Raw genomic sequence first — 21,859 nt, 5'->3', positions numbered from 1 at the left:
TTTTTGGGATCTCCTTTGAGTAACACTATTTTTTTGAATCTGGTATAGGAAAAATTGCTGCTAGCACCGGACATGCAGCCTGGGTGAGTAGCAAGATGTCACGGCAGCGAGTGTTTTCAACTCGTGGAAGAAGTGATGCGATTATAGTTGGAGGAAATACAGTTCGTCGTGACAGTGAGTGCTATGCTTTAGCTCGTGTACAAGTGCTTCCATGACGCATACATACAGACATGCATGCATGCGTACAGACACAAAAATTTTACAACCATATTCAGAGCTTTTACTATTCTCATTCAGAATGTTCTTTTCTCTTTTTTCCCCCTTTTTTTGCAGACCCAAGATTGACAACAAGGAGAGATGGTGGACACTTACCAGTGCGGATAGTCATGTCACGATGCCTACATTTACCTGAGGATGCTAACCTCTGGGATGTGTCTAACACACCAACCATAGTCATGACACAAAGGGGGGCACGAAAGGATTTTCAACACAGACTAGAGAAAAAAGGAGTAGAAATTGTGGAGTTTGATTTTTTGACACCGAAAGCGGTGGTGGACTATTGCTACGATCGAGGTTTTCTTAGTGTCTTGTGGGAATGTGGGGGCACACTGGCTGCACCTGCGATCACATCTGGAGTCATTCACAAAGTAAGTGTATGAAACAGCCTTTGTTTATCAAGGTGATACTGGTTTTTTGTCTGTCTTCTGACCTTCTATATTACAGGTGATATCTTTTATTGCTCCCAAGATAATCGGAGGCGTGACCGCCCCTTCTCCTGTTGGAGAAATGGGAATGGTAGAAATGACCCAGGCATTGAACCTTACAGATGTCTCTTTTGAGCAGGTACAAGTGCTCGTAATTTTAAGAGTCAAGTTGGACGCTGTCTAAATGATAATTGGGAAGTTTAGTATTAAACAGAGGACTTTGTTCCACATTTCTATTTTGGTGGAATGCTTCAGGTTGGTCCTGACATGCTGATTTCCGGGTTCCTTCAACCAATACCTAATCTGAATCCTCCAATCCCAAAAGGGACCGACGATTTAAGTATCAGAGAAGCAGTACTTTCTCCAGAAAAGCCAACCATTATATCGTTTTATAAGACATGGGATGCATATGGTGCCTTCTCAAACTTTTCGCCGCATTCTGTAACTGTTCTCAGCTCCAATGGCAAGCCAACGCTATGGAAGACTATTGAGCATTACTACCAGGTTTTATTTTGATGAATTTATTTGTTTGATGTAAGATCTCTTAAGATATGTGAATGTTTTAAGAATGAAAGAAGGGGATTGAGGTGTGAAGCACGAGAAGCCTGAGGGAAATCAGGGAGCGGTTGCCATGGAGTCCTCCTGAAGGGGTGAAGACCAAAGGGAGCCGGCACTCTTCGGGATAGCTGCAACCCAAACACTGAAACGTGTTGGAATGGGAGGGCACGGAAAAAGAGGGGGGAAGGCAAAAAAGGGGGCGGGGAAACAGGCGGAGGTGGAATAGAGGGTGGCGAAGGACTAGGGGGGGACGGTGGGCAGGAGATGAGGTGGTGGAAGGGTACACGAAAAAGCTGAGGTGGGCGCTTGAGAAGAATACCGGGGAGAGGGTGAGCTTGAGCTCCTCTTCACACACACACACACAGTACACAAGTACACACGAGAGATGGATGGTTGAATTTTCTTCTTTCGTCTTCACTTTTCTATAATCATAACATAAAGATAAGAGTATATACTATCAGGGAAAGTATTCTCCTATTAAATTATACAAGGTTGGTCCATAGTGTGAACCTGACTATATAAGCTAGCGTTATAGCTATGCCATAACTCTAGTAAACCAAAGTGACAGTCACATAGCCTGTAAACCTTTGGCAGCATATCACCATAATCTCACCAACCATGCCAGTGGGGTAAGTGCAAAGCTATCATCCTTGCGTATCATCTGATGTTCTCAGTCGCACAGGTGCAGATCTAAGATGGTTGATGGAGAGCCACACTGTGCATGTGTGGTGGGTGAGAGAGAGAGAGAGAGAGAGAGAGAGAGAGAGAGAGAGTTATATTAAACGTCTTCAAAAGACCAATGGGTCTATGAGACCAAAAGTGATACAATAGTGTCAATGTAATCTCGTCTCATGGTACAAAAGAAAACGAAGATGAGAGCTATGAGCTGGGAATATCAAATCCAAGCCATATGATACAAAAAGGGGACCATCATCATCATACAACCTATGGAGCTAACCCCTCGGTAGGAGGAGGGGGCCATCAAGGATATCAAGCATGGGGTTAGCTTGTAGTAGGCTTTGCAGATTTGTTGTCTAGGATGTTGGGCTTGTTGTAGTGCTATGGCTCGATCTAGATAATAAGAGGGGGGTCTGGCGGTAGGTTGGGGCACTCCAGAATGTGTGGCTCAATAAGGCTATCGGGTATGTCATCCATGGTTGGTGTGGCGTCCTCTTGTGGTCAGAAGAACTTAGTGATGGTCGCCTGGGGCCGGGGTGGATGTCTCCCACAGAGTCTTGATTCCCTAATCAACGAGTTTCTGTGGGGATGAAGCTCTAGTAGGAAGAGGCCTAGGCATCGTTGATCTTTGTAATCCATGATCCTAGATAAAGGTCCAAACCCCTCTTTGAAGAGACAGTGGAACCTCCCTTGAAACTCGTAATATATGGTGCAACTGCATATGAAGTGCTCCTTTGACTCGACCTTCCATTGGCACATTAGTGCATATCCTCTCCTCACAAGGTATCTGCATGGCTCTCCCTGTCTCTATCCTCAGGTAGTGCGATGACGCCCGTTGCTGGCCCACTGCAATCCGCATGGCATGTGACATGTATATGTCAAGATATCTGGTCCTTAGTATGAAACCAGCCTCTGTAATAAGCCTCATGAAAGTGTCCATGTAGTACTGTCGTTTGTGTGAGAGTGGCTTATGTGTTGTGATCCAAGTATCTTGAGAGAGTATGATGAATGGGGAGTTCGGTTCATATTGGAGTGGCGGAGGCAATCCATCTTGAGTCCCTGCCTCGTGAACCAGGTGCATACTTAGCTATACCATGACTTGTGCCCATTTGCTGCTAGCTGTTGGGAGGACTGTAGGGGGAGCCCCAGGGGGCCATGGCACTGATCTTGTGAGTGTATGTCACTGTGTGGAAGAGTGCCTTTACTACCATGGGTGCTGTAGCAAACTCTACTAGGATAATATCACGTGGGACCGATGGTTGCTGTGTATCATACGGGAGAGCATCATGACCTCAAGGCTCATGCCTCTCTATCTTTGGCCATTTGGCCGTTGTAAGATCAGGTGCCCAAAAAGGGTGCTCCATATGTCAATGTTGGAGTGACCAAGGTGTCAAATAGCCACATCTTGGTCCTCGGCTCCTTGAAATGGGCATGGAAGCATTGTCTCCCTGAGAGAGCGAGAGAAGCATACCCTTGCATCAATTTAGCCTCTCTGCAGCATGGCTCATCGAGAAGACTATGTTGGGTTAAAGGCTAAATGCCTCCCTTGTATTTGTATATAGCCTTTTATAAGGCTCAATGTATACTTTTAAAGTCTTGGCCAAGTTCACATTGAACTTGGCCTAGGACTATTTTTAAAGGCCCAAAGGCCACAACAATAAAAAAAGGGTAAGTGGGCTTCTAAAGCACACAAGCATTACCCCAACTCCAAGAATCGTACGTTTTCTCTCTCTCTCTCTCATTTTCGAATCTCCACGCTCACCCTCATAGAGGCTCACGCTCCATTTCTCTTGCTCAAGGCTTCAAGCCATTGCATCCGGCCTTCATCTCGTGCACTCTTTCATCCCTACAACTGGTATCAGAGCATATTAGGGTTACAAAACAGAAAGTGCAGGTGGCTGGACAGCAGCAAAACAGGTGTTTTTTAGCAAGATTTGGCGCTTCTATCGCGAAGCCCCTTGCTTCCGGAGTACTTTAGGGTACCTACAGTGCCAAAACAGCCCTAAACAGGCTGAAATTAGGGCAAAAACAGGTTATGACAGCAAAAACACAGGTTTTTATTTGATGTTTTAACTTGAGGGAACGATTCCTCTTGCTTCCCACAACCCGAAAACACCGAAATTGCCGCAAACAGGTCGCCAAAACAGAGTTTTACAGCAAATTTCAGATTTGCGCAGGTTTTTATAAGCGTGCGGGGGATGCATTTACATTGAGGGAAATGCAAATTGACATAATTTATGCACAATTGACCAAATTTGCTCATGTATGACCATTTGTGGCTCAATTCCATGCAAACTTGATGCTACAAATTGGGGCTTTTCATGCTACATGCTTCTACAGGCTGTGAATTAGCCTTATGTATGTCTTTTGAGGGTAAAAACAACAAAATTTGTTGTTTTTAGGCACAAATCAACTTGCTGTAATTTTCTGCGCAGAAAATTCAGAATTGATTTTTTGTGCCCAAACGGACCCGTTTTGCCTTAAATTGCTCCTGTGACCATTTAGAGCTGCAGTGCACACTTCTGTGAGGCTATACTCCGATTTTGGTGCATTTTTGCCCAAAATTTCAGATTGTTAGCCCTTTTGTGCAACTATGGCGTCATCCTCCGACGTGAAGAATCTCTTTGAGATCCGGCGGTTTGAGGGTACAGGTTTTGACCTATGGAAGGAAAGGATTCAAGGAATCCTCTTCCTCGAGGATTGTGACAGGGCATTAGAGGCAGAGAAGCCAGGGGACATGTCTGAGGATGCATGGGCTACTTTGAACAAGAAGGCTATTACGTACATAAAGATGGCCGTTTCTGACGAGATCTTGGTTGATCTCAAAGGTCTTGTCACTGCTTTTGAGCTATGGGCAAAGTTAAAGGCAACGTATGAAAATACAACGCCGGTCAACCAAGTGCATTTGATGCGAAAACTTGTTGGCATGCAGCTGGATGAGTCCAAGAGCGCTGCAGAGCACTTGTCGTTGTTTACAGGTACTTTATCACAGTTACAGGATTCTGGCATGCCTCCCTTTGAGGATAAGCTGAAAGCTATCTTCTTGCTTATGACGTTACCTGATTCTTGGGAAACATTGGTGGTTTCGTTGTCTAACAACCCCAATCTGACCTTTGATGGTGTTAGGGGTTCAATCTTGAATGAGGAAATCAGGAGGAAAGCAAGTGGAGAGGGAGGCAGTGCAGCCAACATGGTTAGAGGCAGGACAGAGAAGAAGACTGCCTATGCACAGAGAGGTAAGAGTAAGAGTAAGGAAAGGGGAAATGCCAGCAAGGGCAAAAGTGATGTGACTTGCTATCAGTGTGGCAGGAAAGGTCACAAGAAACCTGATTGCAAGTTCTACAAAGCAGAATTGGAAAGAAGAAAGAATGGCGGAGACAAAAAGAAAGAGAAGAAGGAAGTCAAGGTAGATGCACAGGACAGCTCTAAGGACAAAGAGAATGCCAATGTGGCCTCAAGTGTTGTTATTGAGGAACTGTCAGATGTAGAGGACATTCTATGTGCTACTTTGTCAGCTGATGATGTCCATGAGTTTGATGCCTCTCTCTATGTTCATACACAGGATATGCAGATCACTAAAAGTGATCTCATTGATGCTTTGTTGACTGTGAACGATGCATTGTCTCAGACTTGGATTGTTGATTCCGGTGCCTCGTTTCATGTGACTCCTATTAAGGAGTGTTTTTCCACGTTTACTGCAGGCAGCCATGGCCATGTATACCTTGGAAACAATCATGCATGTTCCATTGAGGGTATTGGCACGGTGCATCTTTCTACGGATGGTGAATAATGTTAGATATGTGCCGGGAATCAAGAAGAGTCTGCTTTCTGTTGGGCAGATGGATATGCATGGTTACAGCATCTTGTTTGAGAGAGGATCATGGAAAATGACTAAAGGCTCAAGGCTGATTGTGAAAGGCACAAAGAAAGGGACACTTTACTGCTTGCATGGCAAGGCCTTGTTGGGCAAGTTTATTGCCTTGGCTGAAATTAATTCCCATATGGAATTGTGGCATAAGAGGCTTGGCCATATGAGCCAAAAGGGCCTCACGAAGCTTTGTAACTTGAATAAGCTTGATGCTAAAGGCACAAAGCTTGAATTTTGTAATGAATGTCAATATGGCAAGCAAGTGAAGCGTTCTTATTACTCCGGTGTCTCTCGTAAGCCATGTGTGCTTCATCTTGTCCATTCTGATGTGTGTAGCATGCCCGCCAAGTCTATGGGGGGTGCAAATTATTTTGTCTCTTTTGTGGATGACCATTCTAGAAAAATTTGGGTTTCTTTGATTAAATCTAAGGATGAAGCCTTTGCTGCGTTTAAGCGCTTTCATGCATTTGTGACCACCCAAACAGGTAGAAAGCTGAAATGCTTGCGTACAGACAATGGGGGGGAGTTCACAAGTGCTGAATTTACGAGATTTTGTGAAAATTTAGGCATTAAGAGGGAGCTTACTGTTCCATACAGCCCCTCTTCTAATGGTGTGGCTGAAAGATACAATAGGACACTTTGTGAGAGGGTGAGATGCATGCTGTCCACAGCTAATCTCCCACATGGTTTTTGGGGAGAGGCTTTGAAAACTGCAGTACACATATGCAATCGATCCCCTCACATGTCTATCAAAGGTGACATCCCTGAAGAGGTTTGGTCTGGCAAACCTGCTTCATATGATCACTTACGCGTCTTTGGCTGTGAAGCTTTTGTACATATTAGACCTGAGTTGAGAAGTAAACTCGATGCCAAGTCCATTAAAGGCCTCTTCATGGGATATGGTGAAGAAGGCGAAATGGGTTACAGGATTTGGTTACCTTCACTCAGAAAGGTTGTACGCAGCCGGGATGTTGTGTTTAATGAGGCAAAGCTGCTTAAACACAATTGTGCCTCTCATGGTGACCATAAAAAGGTCAAATTTCAGTATGTACAGCCACCTATTAGGCCTCTTTTAGACCCTCAGGATGCACCACATATGACTGAAAATGTTGATGAGCCAGTGGTGTTTGAGCCAGATGATGTTGGACAGCAAAATGAGGCTCCTGAAGGGCTTGGACAGCAGCCTATCAATGCTGAAAATGGTGCTGAAATTGATGGACAGCAGCCCATACTTGATGATGGTGTTATCCCACCTGATGTAAACCCATTTCCGGATAATGTGGATCATTGGGTGAGGCGTTCTACTCGTCCAAGACGGAATGTGAGTAGATACGATCCCTCTTTGCATTACATTATGTTGACAGATGAGGGGGAGCCTCTTACTTACAAGGAGGCAAAGACATGTGAGCACAGTAGCAAGTGGGAGCTTGCTATGGAGGAAGAGGTTAAAGCTTTGCATGCTAATGATACTTGGGACTTGGTTGAATTGCCCAAAGGTAGGAAGGCCATTCCTAACAAATGGGTGTATAAAATCAAGACAGTTGATGCAAAACCCAAGTATAAAGCAAGGCTGGTTGCAAAGGGATATGCGCAAACAAAAGGCATAGACTTTCAGGAAGTGTTCTCTCCTGTTGTGAAGATGACCACTTTGCGTGTCTTGTTTGCCATAGCGGCTGTCCTTGATTTGGAATTAGACCAAATGGATGTACATACAGCTTTTTTGCATGGTGATGTTGAGGAAGAGCTTTATATGAAACAGCCCGAGGGTTTTGTGATTCCCGGAAAGGAACACATGGTATGTAAGCTCAATAGAAGCTTATACGGGCTGAAGCAAGCTTCTAGACAGTGGTACAAAAAGTTTGATGCGTTTATGCTCAAACATGGTTACAAAAGAAGCCATGCAGATCACTGTTTGTATACAAAACTTGATGAGGATGGCAGCCCTATCATTCTTGTGCTCTATGTCGATGATATGCTGATTGCTGGTAAGAAAAGAGGCACTGTTGATGCTCTTAAGCAACAGCTGAAATCTGCGTTTTCTATGAAAGACCTTGGGGCAGCAGAGCATGTTCTTGGAGTGAGAATTAGAAGGCAAAGAGACCAGCGCATATTGTATTTGTCGCAAGAAAAATACATTGAAAAGGTGCTGGACAGGTTTAACATGGCTGATGCAAAGCCACTTAGTGTGCCATTACAGCCACATGTGAAATTCTCCAAGGAAGATTGTCCCAAGTCTGACACGGCAACCAATGAGATGCAAAGTGTTCCTTATGCATCAGCTTGTGGTTCACTTATGTATGCTATGGTTGCTACTAGGCCTGACATAGCCCATGCAGTGGGAGTTGTGAGCCGTTTTATGGCTAATCCAGGCAAATTGCATTGGGATGCAATAAAGTCCATTATGAGGTACTTGAAAGGGACTAAAAACAAATGCCTCTGTTATGGTAAGGGTCCTTTGGAGTTGAAGGGATTTTGTGACTCTGACATGGCAGGTGATGTGGATACACGCAAATCCACAAGTGGTTATGTGTTTACTCTTGCAGGAGGTGCCGTCTCATGGTGCTCTAGACTACAAAAAATAGTTGCACTGTCTACTACAGAGGCTGAATATATTTCAGCCACTGAGGCTTCCAAGGAAGCCATATGGTTGGCACGTTTATGCAGGGAGTTTGGTTTGCCTGACAAGGCACCTATGCTTGGTTGTGATAGCCAGAGTGCCATATGTCTGGCAAAGAATGCCATGTTTCATGCGCGCACAAAGCATATTGATGTGCGTTATCACTTCATTCGAGAGGTGCTTGAGGATGGACTTCTCACTATGGTTAAAGTCCATACGTCACAAAACCCTGCAGATGCTCTCACTAAGTGCTTACCCAAAGCACAACATCAGCTATGCATACAGATGGTGGGAGTTACATAGCTGAAAGGCGCCATTTATGCCTTTAAGTGGGAGGTTGTTGGGTTAAAGGCTAAATGCCTCCCTTGTATTTGTATATAGCCTTTTATAAGGCTCAATGTATACTTTTAAAGTCTTGGCCAAGTTCACATTGAACTTGGCCTAGGACTATTTTTAAAGGCCCAAAGGCCACAACAATAAAAAAGGGTAAGTGGGCTTCTAAAGCACACAAGCATTACCCCAACTCCAAGAATCGTACGTTTTCTCTCTCTCTCTGATTTTCGAATCTCCACGCTCACCCTCATAGAGGCTCACGCTCCATTTCTCTTGCTCAAGGCTTCAAGCCATTGCATCCGGCCTTCATCTCGTGCACTCTTTCATCCCTACAGACTAGTCTAGTTACTAGTATAAGTGACTCCCAAGCACACATATGAGTGTACAATCTCCACTGGGCTGCCCATGTAGGTGAAACTTACTCGAGATGTGAAAAGAGAGGATGTGCTGAATCCCATTTTCCAAGGTTTACTACGAGATTCAGCAACTCCTGTAATGTGTCAAGATGCCTCTTGAGAATCTGCAATAAGCACAATGTCATCAACATTAAGCAGCATGGAAACAAGGATGTGTGCTAGAGTGATACGCCTGCTCCCCTTCCTCTATCAATGAAGTTTGAAATCTTGTCGATATAGAGGCCAAAGAGAGTGGGTGACAATGGGCATCCTTGCTTCACTCCGATGGTACTGGAGACCTCCTTTGATAATCCTCCTGGGCATCTCACCCACCCTATAACCGACTCATATAATGCAACGATCCCCTAGATCATGTTTGATGGTACTCCCAAATCTTGGAGTCTCTATATTAGTCTGGTTCAAGGCCCCATATCAAAGGCTTTGTGGAAATCCACAAAGCAATAGTAAACCCTTCGGTGTCATGCTCTAGCCTCCTCTATGATGGCTTGGAGGGTGAAGATGTGATCCAAAGTGGAGAATGACGTGTGGAAGCTTGCTTGCCTTGATGCTATATGCCCACGTCTCTTTGCTAGTTTGTTGAGCTCCATCTCAAGTATTGACCCATAAAGTTTGGCCAGTGTGTGGCCAATCATAATAGTCATGTAATTGTTGGGGTCCATGGCATCTCTGGCTTTATGCACTGTCCAAGTGGGTGGCAAGCTTTCCGAAAGAGCCCGGTTGAACATATGGGCCAAGAGGGGTGCTAGAGTTTTCCCCACATGGGAGATGTGCTTTGCCAAGAGGCCCTCATGTTCTTGTGATCTACTGGACTCGGGCTACCACGGCGGGTGTGAAAAAGGTGGATGTGATGGGATGTGAATGTGGTGGTGGGATGGGGGGTTGATCTGGTATTTCGAACTGGGATCGTGCTTATGTGTGCCATATGGATGGAGATGTGATTGTTAGAAGTCATCTCCTGTCTAGATTTATACACCAGGGCCTTTGTTGTGGGTGTGCCCGCCCTTATGAGGTGTTTTCCCATTTTTCCCCACTCTCCGTATTTTTCCCCTATTTTTTCCCATTTTTCTGAGGCTTGGGAGGGCTGCCAGAGGGTGCCAAGAGCAGTACAGTGCTGACCGACTGGATGTTTATCAGTCGTGGGCACTCTTGCTGTTGGCCAACTGGTTTTGATCAGTTTTGGGCACCAGATTGCTGGCCGACTGCATTTATGCAGTCGTGGACCTTTTTATCAGTCGTGGGTCTTTTCTTATGCTGGCCGACTGCCCTCTAGGGGGGTATATATAGGTCCTCAGCCCCCATACCTCATTTGTATCATTCCTCGGGATCTTCTTGTGTATATAGAGCAAAGTTACACGCCTACATCTCTCTCTCTTGTGCTGTTTTTCTGCCTGCGTTTTTGCTCGTGTTCCCAGATTTGGTCATCATCTCCGCTGCATATTCTGACATGGTATCAGAGCCTTAGGCTCTAGATAGGTCTTGGGATTTGTGTGAGCAAGAGGGGGCTGTTTTGTGGCTGATTGGTGGACTGTTTTGGGCTGATCGGGAAGAGGAGAAGCAAGAGGAAGGCGGGCTGATTTGCTGGACAGCCACTTGCAGGTATCAATTCTTCTTTGTTCCCACCCACCCAGCCTTTTCAGAGTACATCCCCGCTATGGCAAATCTATATGAGATGGCCGAGAGACATGTGAAGATCCCGACACTCCCCACGTTCCCGGTGGACCGTCAGTTGGACGGGAGCAACTACGGCATATGGAAGGTGATGATGGAATCCGTTCTGGAGTCTTACGACCTCGCCGATTTCGTCGTTGTTGGTGTTCCACGGCTGGAAGTAGAGGAAGGGGAGGTACCGTCGATCCGAAAGGACCGGGAGGCCCAGACACAGATGTGGGATCGTGTTAACGCCAAGGTCCGTTCGTTTATTTTCCTCAACTGCACACCACAGGTAATCAATCATGTAAAGCACATGACGCTGGCCAGAGGTATATGGCAGCATTTGGCCTCACTTTACAACAGGGTATCACCCATGAAGAGGATTTCCTTGGAAGTACAGATGCGGGTTATGAGCCCTACAAAGTCGTCGACGATGCGGGAGCATATTAATAAGCTGCAGGCTCTTCAGCAGGAAGTTCTTCAGGATGGGAAGGAGATATCGTCAGAGGACATGGCCATAACGTTGCTATCACATTTGCCCTCTTCGTACTCAGCATTCTACTCGTCGTTGATTACCAGTGGCAGGCTCAGCACCATCACGTGGGAGGAGCTTGTGCCCATGGTCCTGGACCAGGAGGAACGATTCACGAACCCTCCTCAGGGTGGAGGTTCGGAGGCCTTAATTGGCCAACGGTCGAAAGGCCGTAACTCGGGCAAAGGGAAGGCTTCATCGGAGAAGTCTTCTGAGAAGAAGTCCGAAGCTGACCGCGAGAAGCTGAAGGCAGAGAGGACTTGTAATGATTGTGGCGAGAAAGGCCACTATTGGAGACAGTGTCCCAAGCGGAAGACCGAGAAGGGTGAAGACTTCTCAGCAATCATGAAGACTCCGGCTTTTGTGCACCTGGAGGTGATGGACACCGATGTTTCATTTTCTTCAGGCAGGGAGGAGATTGGAGGACTCTCCGCAACGGATACTCGGGAGTGGATTCTCGATAGTGGTGCTTCCAGGCACATGACTCCTTCCCGTTCCGGTTTACAGGATCTCTGCAGGCTTTCTGGTCATATTCTTACTGGGGATACGTCCACTATCCCAGTTCACAGTGAGGGCAGGATGGAGATAGTTCCCGATGGCAGAGGGGGGAAGCATTCCTCCCAGGTGTTGTATGTTCCGGCACTTGGTTTTCATCTGTTGTCAGTGCATCAGGTTTGCAAGACTGGCGTACGGGTGGAGTTTGACGAGCATTTTGTTGCTCTCCGGGACAAGGCAACAGGCCAAGTGGTTTGGGAAGGTGGAGTGGAGAATGGAGTCTACAGGCTTTCAGCACTCTCTCTCCCAGGTCCTTAGGATTGTGATGAGTGGCAGACTCGTAATGGCTACTCAAGTGTGGATACGCTGCAGGAGCGGGCTTTCCGAGACCAGGTGGTGGATAGCTTGCTAGTAGATGGCAGCAGTTGGCAGGAACTTTCCAGTACTGAGGTTGGTAGTTCTTGTGTTCGTGAGTCAGAGGAAGCTGAACAGGTCACTTATGCTCTGATGTCTCGTCGTGTTCGGGACATAGAACTTCCAGTAGTTGAGGATGTTCTTTCCACGGGGACCTTTCGGAAAGCCAGGCAGGTGACAGGTGATTACTTGCAGAAGGAGGTGGTTTCTCCAGGCTTTGTGGTTCCGGATTCAGAGGGGGTGGTTGACAGTTTTCATCAGGCTTCCAGGACTTGCCTGTGCACCATAACAGGTGTTGATCCTTGTGAGCAGTGTGATGTCTCTGAGACTCAGAAGCTGTATGGTTCATTGATCTGGTTGATGGACACCAGATTGGACGGGAGCTTCCTGATGAGGCGGTTGAGCTCATGGTTGCAGATGTCTCTTTGTGAGGCAGGATCGCGTTTCCTGTGGTTTCTGCGGCATGCGAAGGATCATGGACTCTTGTACACAGGAGGGGGATTGTTGGATGGAGTCCGACTCCACGGTTGGAGTGACTCGGTTTGGGGAGGAGATCCGGACACGAGGAGATCTACTTATGGCCCAGGAGCAGTTTTACGGAGCAGCAGGAGGTTACATTGCAGGTTTGGGCTTCCACTGGAGGAACCCATGGTCATCCAGAGGCACTTTGTTCGTGAACAGATCGTTGCTGATGACATCTTGCTGGAGTTCTGTTCGACGGAGGACAGTACGGTGGACCTCTTCACGAAGTCGCTCTCTCAGGATTTGCTCAGGCGGCACCCCAGCTCCCAGTGGTTGGTTACACAGCCAGGAGCTGAGAGGGGGTGTTAGAAGTCATCTCCTGTCTAGATTTATACACCAGGGCCTTTGTTGTGGGTGTGCCCGCCCTTATGAGGTGTTTTCCCATTTTTTCCCACTCTCCGTATTTTTCCCCTATTTTTTCCCATTTTTCTGAGGCTTGGGAGGGTTGCCAGAGGGTGCCAAGAGCAGTACAGTGCTGACCGACTGGATGTTTATCAGTCGTGGGCACTCTTGCTGCTGGCCAACTGGTTTTGATCAGTTTTGGGCACCAGATTGCTGGCCGACTGCATTTATGCAGTCGTGGACCTTTTTATCAGTCGTGGGCCTTTTCTTATGCTGGCCGACTGCCCTCTAGGGGGGTATATATAGGTCCTCAGCCCCCATACCTCATTTGTATCATTCCTCGGGATCTTCTTGTGTATATAGAGCAAAGTTACACGCCTGCATCTCTCTCTCTCTTGTGCTATTTTTCTGCCTGCGTTTTTGCTCGTGTTCCCAGATTTGGTCATCATCTCCGCTGCATATTCTGACAGTGATGGGTGTAGGTGGGCATTTCTCCTAGATTTTCTTTCAGCTCTCGTTATAGTTCACACCTTTGAGAGATTGGTATAATTCCATGTATTGGCCCTTAACATGTGCTCATTTCTTACGTATGGTTGTGTATTGGTTAATCCTTTGAGCATCTCGCTGTCGGATTTGGCCAGTTGCATCCTTGCATAGGAGATGCTCACGTGTTGTGCGGCATTCCTCGTCATACCTGTAACTTTTTGGCATTTCTAGCACTAGTCGCATGATGGAACCCTTGCGAGGAAACTGGACTGGTGGAAGAAGGCATGGGGACAGGGACCGTAAGGTTTGCACATGGAAAAGCACTAGCTTTGGTCAAAAAGCAAAGAAAAGCAAAAAGTCAAACTGACTTGTCCGTGAGCCAGAAGCATCACTGGCAAGAGGGGATTGAGCAGGACCAAAAAGTAAAAGCTGCTTTTTTGAAAAGCAACTCTAGGGCCAAAAAGCAAGGCCCTAAAGCCAGAAAAGCAAAGTACAAAAGCACTTTGGAAAAGCTTGCCTTATTAAATAATATTTTATTATAAAAAGTGAAAAAGAGGATTAGTAAAACAAAAGCAAAGCAAAAAGAAAAACAAAAGCATGGCTAGCTTTTGGGCAAAAAGCAGGATCCCCTTAGGTATAAAACTATCATGAACCTCTCTCTCCATCATCAACCAAGCGTGGAGTTATTTCATCGCCGCTTGTTGTTTAGAACACTGTATGATTGTCTGCACCGCATCATCATCCAGTCGTACGACTGTACGGATCTGTACAGTTCGTATGGAACTGTACCGGCCCTATGGATCTATGTTCACTGAAATGCATTGCCGCCTGCTGACCTGAACTGTGCCGCTGCTTGTTGATCTGGCCGCCGTCGCCGCCTGCTGATCTAGGCCGACTGGACTGCTGGTTTGGAGCTCCTATTTTTGCAGGTACCGCTTTCAAGGGAATGTCAGCAGAAGTGACCCCTATTTTGGGAAAGCCTTGTTTACAGATTGGGGATTATGACCGCATGTGTGTATCTCCTCTTGGTAGGCGGATGCCCGCTCATAGCCAGAAATGCATGGTAGCCCTCTCTCTAGGCTCAGGTGGGTCTCTATGTGTCATGTACATCTCGCACTTGGATGCCACATGGACATATCTGTACAACAGGTGCAGGACTTGGAGTGGAAATTAGTCCCATGTGAGCCCCAGTCTGGGACGAGTCAGCCAGGGTTCCACTCTAAGCATCCAAGGTCATGTGTACAAGTCCCGTACATGGTCTTGGTTAGGTGTGCAAGTCCCGCACATGAAACAGTGCCAGTCTGTACTGTGAGTCACCCTTTGGAATGATGACAGGTGTTCTGAGTGTTTGGTTTGCAGCCAGATACCAAGCGTTTGTGTAGGAAGCATGTAGTTGCATGTAGAAGAAGGGGGGCAGCCCTTTGGGCTACCCCAGAAAGGGGTTTATATCCCTTGCCTTAGAGAAGGGGTAGGCCTTAGGCCACCCTTGTGGGCCAATCTAGGGGCCATGGAGGCCTATGGCCATTGCCCAACAGCCAGCATGGCTATGGCAGGCTGTCGGCCAGCCCTAGAGGGCCTGGACAGCAAGGCAGCCAGCCTGTCGGCCAGAACCTGTGGTGTGGGCAGCCCAGTCAGCCAGCCTCATGGCTTGGCCAGACTGTGGGGTAGCCCATGGGCAGCTAGCCCAGCAAGGAGGGTCAGCATGCTCAGGCTAGACAGCTCAGCAGAGACGAGCTAGAGCACACAGCAGGGGCGGCCAGTGGACAGGTGTGAAGGGTGCCTTTTTCGCAGGTTGTGGAGAATATAAACAGGCCGACCTCTTTTAGTCATCCACCGACCAGCACCTAGAGGGGCTATAAAAGCATTGCATAGGAATTCATTTGGCTATCTCATAATTCACAAGGGGTTGAAGTCTTCTAAGGGCCAGGACAGCCGAGGGGAAAGATACAGTAAGGGTGAAGGTTGAAGGTCAAGAATCAGATCAGATGATCTACAGATATTTGCGTTATTTGTGCATCATTCTAATAAAGCAAATACACCATTTGTGGTGGGGGCCCTACAGACCTCTCTCTCTCTCTCTATTTCTGCACATAGCTCTCTATCTTGTGCGTTATCTTCGTCACAGAAGATTGTTGAATTCTGTCCATTGAAGTAGCGATTCTGTTCATCAAACTTCCACATGTTACATTGGTACAGAGCCTTCTTCTTCAAGTGTGAAGATTCAGCCAGAAAAGCAAAAAAAAAGAAAGATTTTTTTTTCGCTTGTGTGGTTGGTTTCTAGACTCCGGAGGACATGGACGGCAGACATGAGTGTTCACGGGATGTTCCAGAAAATGATGTGAGCATTTGCAAACTAGAACACCAAGGGAAGAGTAGAAGGCGCAGATCTTGGCCCTAGAAGATAGAACCCGTACTTCCGAGCCCCTTTTTCTCCATCTCCTCCTCTCTCTTCATCTCTTTCTCAAAACCTGATAGCCGATCCTCGCCCGGGTAACCCTCCTGAAGGGTTATTACTGTAGCCGAGTTCGCCACTCGAGTTGCAGATGCAAGCATTTGGAGATTCGATTGATGTGCGGCAGCATCCCGAGCTGCCATACAAGAAGATGTTAGATGACGCATGGAGCACAAAAATTTTCTTGTGGCTTTAAACACGAGTGACACTGGCTTCTTCCTCGGTTAGAAAAAATGATATTGACTGAGTGATCTTGGCTAGTTGGTATTTAGAGGGTGAGGCCATCCCATGATGGACTCAGTGGGCTCATGCACATGCCAGATTAGGTATGTCAGCTTATGTCTGGAACAAATTTGTCCTAGATCTTAAGTGACGGTTTCTACCACACCATTACCTCAGCGATTGAGTTCAGGGGAGCGCGTTAAAATGCGCAGCCAGTCCTGCAGTTTGTGAACAAAATTTCAAACTTATGTTTGCAATTGGTCATTTTTGATAAGGACAAGAAAGGGCAATTCCTCTTTGGCCTTGACACGCAAATCCAACGTGAAGTGCGTATGTTTCGGCCAGTCCGCTATGAGCATGCACTCTCGCTTGCGCAGAGCGTTGAGATGAAGTACAATTGAGGAAAGCCTAGACTTTCCAGCCTTTCACTTCCAAGGCACCCGCCTCGGGGGGAAAAGGCTAGAACCAGACAGGGTATTCCCCAGGACAGAGCATGGGAGCGTCTGGCTCCAAGAACTCGACTAATGTGCCCAAGCTTACTTCTGACCAGACAACTCAGGCAGGCAAGACCGGCGGAAGGGTGAGCCTAGAAGAAACAACTCAGTACAAGGAGAATGGTAGGTATTTCTTTTTTCATACAAAAGGACACTTCTAAGGATTGTCCAAAGAAGACTACCACTCCCTAGACTCCCACCCAGCCTCCACGGCTTCTGTGGTGAGCCCTGCTCCCACATGGACCCCAGCGGTTGTCCCTCATTCTTTGGACCTCGGTTCTTTGGTTGGTGCAATCATCAACTAGGAGCTCGAAGATAAGTAGAAGGGCGACCAAGGCTAGGAGTTTGAGGGCAATGAACTATTCAAGACATTTGGCTACATAGGTGGCGAGAGAGTCGTCGTCTTGTTTGATAGCGGGCAGCACGGAGGATGTGGTCACAGAACAGGCTACTCAACGAGCCCGGTTCCTGTTGACTTCAGTGGACAAGAAGGTAGAGGGACTTAGCAAAGGCATGACAACAAGCATCAAGTTTGAAGCTCAAGGTGCTAAACTAGTGATTCAGGGCATTGAGTTCGAGAGTTTATGGTTGTCCCTCTTGTAGGAGCAGACATTATTTTGGGCATTCAATGGTTTCACAAGTTCCAACCAGACATTGATTGGGATACGTAGACTTTTTGGATTACCCTAAATGTGTCCAAAGCCCTGACAAGTGCTTCAATTTATCCCTGTGTTGAGTTAGGGGAGTAGTTTAGGATGACTAAAAAACATCATGTGTGGTCAAGCCCCTTACTAGGCTTGGCATGAGAGTCCAGGTGTTGGCCCCTGTGATCTTTTGAATCACGTATGCAGTTGTGGGCCCAAATCACCATAGATATGAAGGTCAATCCCTATAACACCACCTTAACTCCGAACGGGTTTTGTTGGGTATTTCGGAGTCTCAGTGTGTTTTCCCTGTGTTTGTGTGTAAACAGCCCCTAAAAAGGCTATTGTTCTGTTGTGTGTGTGAACAGTCACTTGTGTGAGTAATTGAGTAAGTGTGTGTGAACCCACTCTTAGAGTGGTTAAGAATAATATCTAGCTATTATATACCTGTTTGACATAAGCTGTGATGTCACTACAATGGCTACAAACAAGGGGGCATGGAGATTGTCCGTCCTGTAGAAAGTCCTTCGAAGGTGGATGTCTCAAGCGGGAAATAACACGCTGTTGGTAGAAATCTACAATGTCTGCAAACAAGGGGGCATGTCTTGCAGCAAGTCCTGTGCAAAGGCGGATGTCTCAAGCAGGAAATAAAACACTGCAATATGCTAGTAGATCTTGGTAGCTTGTAGGGCCACCCTTTTTCCGAAGAAGGCTACCCGTGATCCTTGATCTCTGAGAGAGAGAGAGAGAGAGAAAGAGAGAGAGCCCTACTTTTTGTAACAGGCACAAAAGTTTGAGGGGGTTCAAGACCCTCTTGCAATTGAGTGTATTGAGAAAATTCAGTCATCAGAGAGTCCAGAAGAGGCAGCAAGACTGGGGAGGAGTTTAGAGAAGCAGAGACCTGATCTGGTAATTTTCTCTCTTCATGTCGGATTCCTGATGCACTCTTTTATATTGAGTATATATGTGTGGAATATTTGATCATTTTTTTGGTGCAGGTGCGCCCCGACTGGGACACAATTAAAATGGAACTGATGTATAAGGCTCTTTATTCAAAGTTCACGGGACACCCTCCCTTGAAGTCTTTGCTCCTGTCGACAGCTGGGTCAATCCTTGTAGAAGCCTCCCCACATGATCTTTTTTGGGGAGCTGGACGAGAAGGTGAAGGCCTTAGCTACCTTGGGCACTTACTAGTGAAGCTTCGAACAGAGCTACATGCACAGGAAAGTGTCAAGGTTAATGACAAGCATTACACCTCAAAAAGTGAGGAACCTCAGTGGGCTTTCTGAACAAGGACGTGCAGAAGGGTAAGTGATTTCTAAGGAGAGGTATACTTGGTGAAGCCCTCTGAGGGGTTGAGCCGACATATAACAGTTGATTGAATAGTGAGAGTGCTTCAGCATCCTGTGCACAAGTTCTCTACAGTAGGTATAGACGCCCTAAGTTTGATAGTGGAAGGTATCAGATATGAGAGTTTTGTAGAGAATTCTCAGCATGAGGGAGTTAGGCTTCGTCATTGTGCCTGCCTCCCATAAATGAATGTTTTGCGAAAGAACTATGAAAAGCATATGTTTTGGTAATGTTGTGATGTAAGGTCTTCCTATATCTAGTGTCATGTAAAGTTTGCTGTTCATTTTTCAAAACACGGTGCTGCTGTAAATCAATAGTTAAGCTCTATCACACACACCATACAAGGTTTCTAAGAAGGCAGGCCACACTAGCACTGTATCTATGCAACATTGCCCTTCGAGAGTTGTTGAAGATGCTCGATCCCAACCAAATGGCTATATCCTGTTGTTCAGTCTCTCACAGTGCATGAAAGCTCGGTCTGCCACAATGGTTGTTTTTCCGTTAGCAAGTGATCATTATGGTGTTGCTAATGATCTAGTTTTTGTAGTCTTGAACAGTTTAATTTGTTGCTCATTGGTTTGCAATGCTCATTTTATTTTCGTTAGTTTGGCAATGGTAACAGGTCACTCGCATATACTTCTGATACCGCTAGTCACCTGTGTGCAATTTTTTCCACTTCTTACTTTTCTGATTGGATGGAGTAAATGACAAAGACAACTATAGAAATGGACCTTTCCCAAGTGGGTAGCTAGAAGGGTAGTGCTATAGACAATCCCAGGTGATCCAAGGCTTGCTTTGTCAAGGGGTTTCATATCGATCAGCTTGGATCTAGCAGGATCACCCTCATGTAGGCAGGTATGATACATTTTTGCTCACCACAAATTGCTGCACCTAATACCCAAGGATATTCTATAGCCACGTTCTTTTAATTACCCACTAGAAGTGCACATTGGTTTATTCTCTATATGGCATGATTATCGAGATGTGTGTGCTTGCATGATGCATTTCTTATGCTAAGGCAGGCATCGATACCTCTTGGATATCAAGATGTAATGGATAACGAAATGGAAACTCCAAGCAATAGTACAATAGGGGAAAGTAGCATGAACATGAAAAAACTCGACCAATCAAAGTCATCTTGAGAGGGAACAACGGAGTTGGGAAGTAGTCAGTACTTGTTTGTGAAGATGATTTGGCACTGAATGTTATGTGTCCGTGGCTTATATGTCATCTCGTTTACCCCTTGCTTATTTGTTATCTATAGGCCTAACTTAATGTAAAGCTGTTGAAGAGGAATTCAGTGAGCTTTATAGCTAAATAATTTCAATACATGCACTAAGATGAGATGCACACAAGTGTGGCTCTTGCACAAAGGTCATGGTAATATTATATCACAAATTTACTGGCATTCTACATTCTTTATCTTTTCAGGGCTTCAGAAATACATATTTTGTTGTGACCAAACTTTTTCTTTTGGTGTAATGTGTATCTTCTTACAAGTTGCATAATTGTATTGAATTAGGTACCACAAGGATAATGTTCATTAAGGTTCGATTGAGGTTGGGTTCAGAAAATCCAATGTTAAGTGTGTAATCTAGTGGAAATGTTTAGTGCACTAGCACGTAGAACTCTTATTGGAGAATATGGGGACATCTGCTACATCTTAGAAGAAACGCAAAGCGAAAACCTTTTGGTCTCCACATGTGCTACATCTTAGAAGAAACAAAAAGCAAAAACCTTCTGGTCTCCACTTGCAGGCTAGAGGCATTGCAAAGAGGCAGATGATCCCTTGCCATTGGTTGGGGAGATTACATGCCTACAGACCCTCCTCCATTAATTTTTTGAGTATGTATGAACCTCCACCCGGAAGCTTGGTCCTCAAGTGCAACCCTTTCGATGAAAGTTTTGGACCAGCCTTGAGTTAACTAGTGTTCTAGAGACTGGTAGATAGCAACCACTGCATGATTAGCCTATGAGAAGGATATAAAGTTTTTTTTGTAACTTATATCAAAGGATTACATGTGCTTAATTAACACTAGTCTTGCAAGTGTGCCATAAAATTGTCCCCTAACACTAGTCTTTTAAAATTGCCCCCTAACACTAGGCTTGTAAGTGACCCATAAAATTGGCCCTTGTAAAAAAATGGCTTAAATTTTTTCAAGCGATGGGAAGGTAAAATATACATTAAAAATATACAATAGTATGTAAAAATTCATTAGTATGTGTCTACACATTGTAAGAGTCTTAACTTTGAAAATATTGAAAGTGGCTTAAAAATGTTGTAGTACCCTCAACGCTAAAATCTTGCCCATCAAAGCTCTGATAAACACTAGCCAAGCAAATCAAAACCCCCAAGGAGATGATAACCTCAAAAGGTTGCACCATGCTTCGACATTGCTAAACTAAATCATAAGCCCACTTAAAGCTAAATAATTTGTCGATGTTGTTGCCACTATGGCATCTCTAGCAAGTTAGTTGTTCTAGTGAGTAGGAAAGGAGAGGCCCAACCACGCTTTACAAGCAAGCATCTCTTTCCTTTTTCCCATGCTATTGTGACTATGTCCATCATGTCCGTTTGGCCTCATATAATCTATAGCAAGGTATTCTCTCATTGCCTTGGCCTCTTACTACCCACTAGAGGCATTGCAGTTACACCATGTGAACAGCATCTATGTCTTTAGAATGGGGTTGCAAATCTAGCAAGTTGCAAATGTACTATGTAACCTCACTTTCAACTAGCCTTGGTTGATTGAGAAGATTGCAAGACTAAAATAAAATAAAATAATGTAACGTTAATAATAACAAGCATGATTTTAAATTTATTAATCTAAATTATTTTTAGAAAAAATTCTCAAAAAGCTAGCTTTCGATAGAAAGGCCATTTTTTGGGCCTTTCTTTGAGAAGGGATATTTATTTAACTTTAACCTATTGTTGAAGGTTCAAAATTTTTATTCGATTTTCTTGAAGGCCAAATGCCCCTTAGAATGGTGCCGCAACCAACAAAAATAAACATTGGTAGAGAGACAAAAGAAGAAAGAAAGAAAGTGAGCTACCTTATGTTTGTTGGAGGCCAAAATAATA

General features: G+C 45.5%; 1 protein-coding gene across 1 annotated transcript in view; it reads left to right on the top strand.

Moving 5' to 3' along the window:
• Positions 1-19,007, top strand: part of LOC147627786 (riboflavin biosynthesis protein PYRR, chloroplastic-like) — a 34,615-nt gene extending 15,608 nt beyond the window's left edge. The window contains exons 4-9 of the mRNA XM_086814751.1: positions 49-174; positions 334-647; positions 724-843; positions 960-1,208; positions 18,211-18,336; positions 18,426-19,007. Coding sequence (XP_086670877.1) covers positions 49-174; positions 334-647; positions 724-843; positions 960-1,208; positions 18,211-18,336; positions 18,426-18,716 — 1,226 coding nt within the window. The 3' untranslated portion in view covers positions 18,717-19,007. The remainder of the gene's footprint in view (positions 1-48; positions 175-333; positions 648-723; positions 844-959; positions 1,209-18,210; positions 18,337-18,425) is intronic.
• The last annotated feature ends 2,852 nt before the right edge of the window (positions 19,008-21,859 follow it).

This window comes from Cibotium barometz, chromosome 20, assembly GCF_041138505.1.
Source record: "Cibotium barometz isolate CiBa-2024 chromosome 20, ASM4113850v1, whole genome shotgun sequence".
NCBI lineage: Eukaryota > Viridiplantae > Streptophyta > Polypodiopsida > Cyatheales > Cibotiaceae > Cibotium > Cibotium barometz.
The sequence above is the reverse complement of the archived record's forward strand: the minus strand, read 5'-3'. Positions and strand labels throughout refer to the sequence as shown.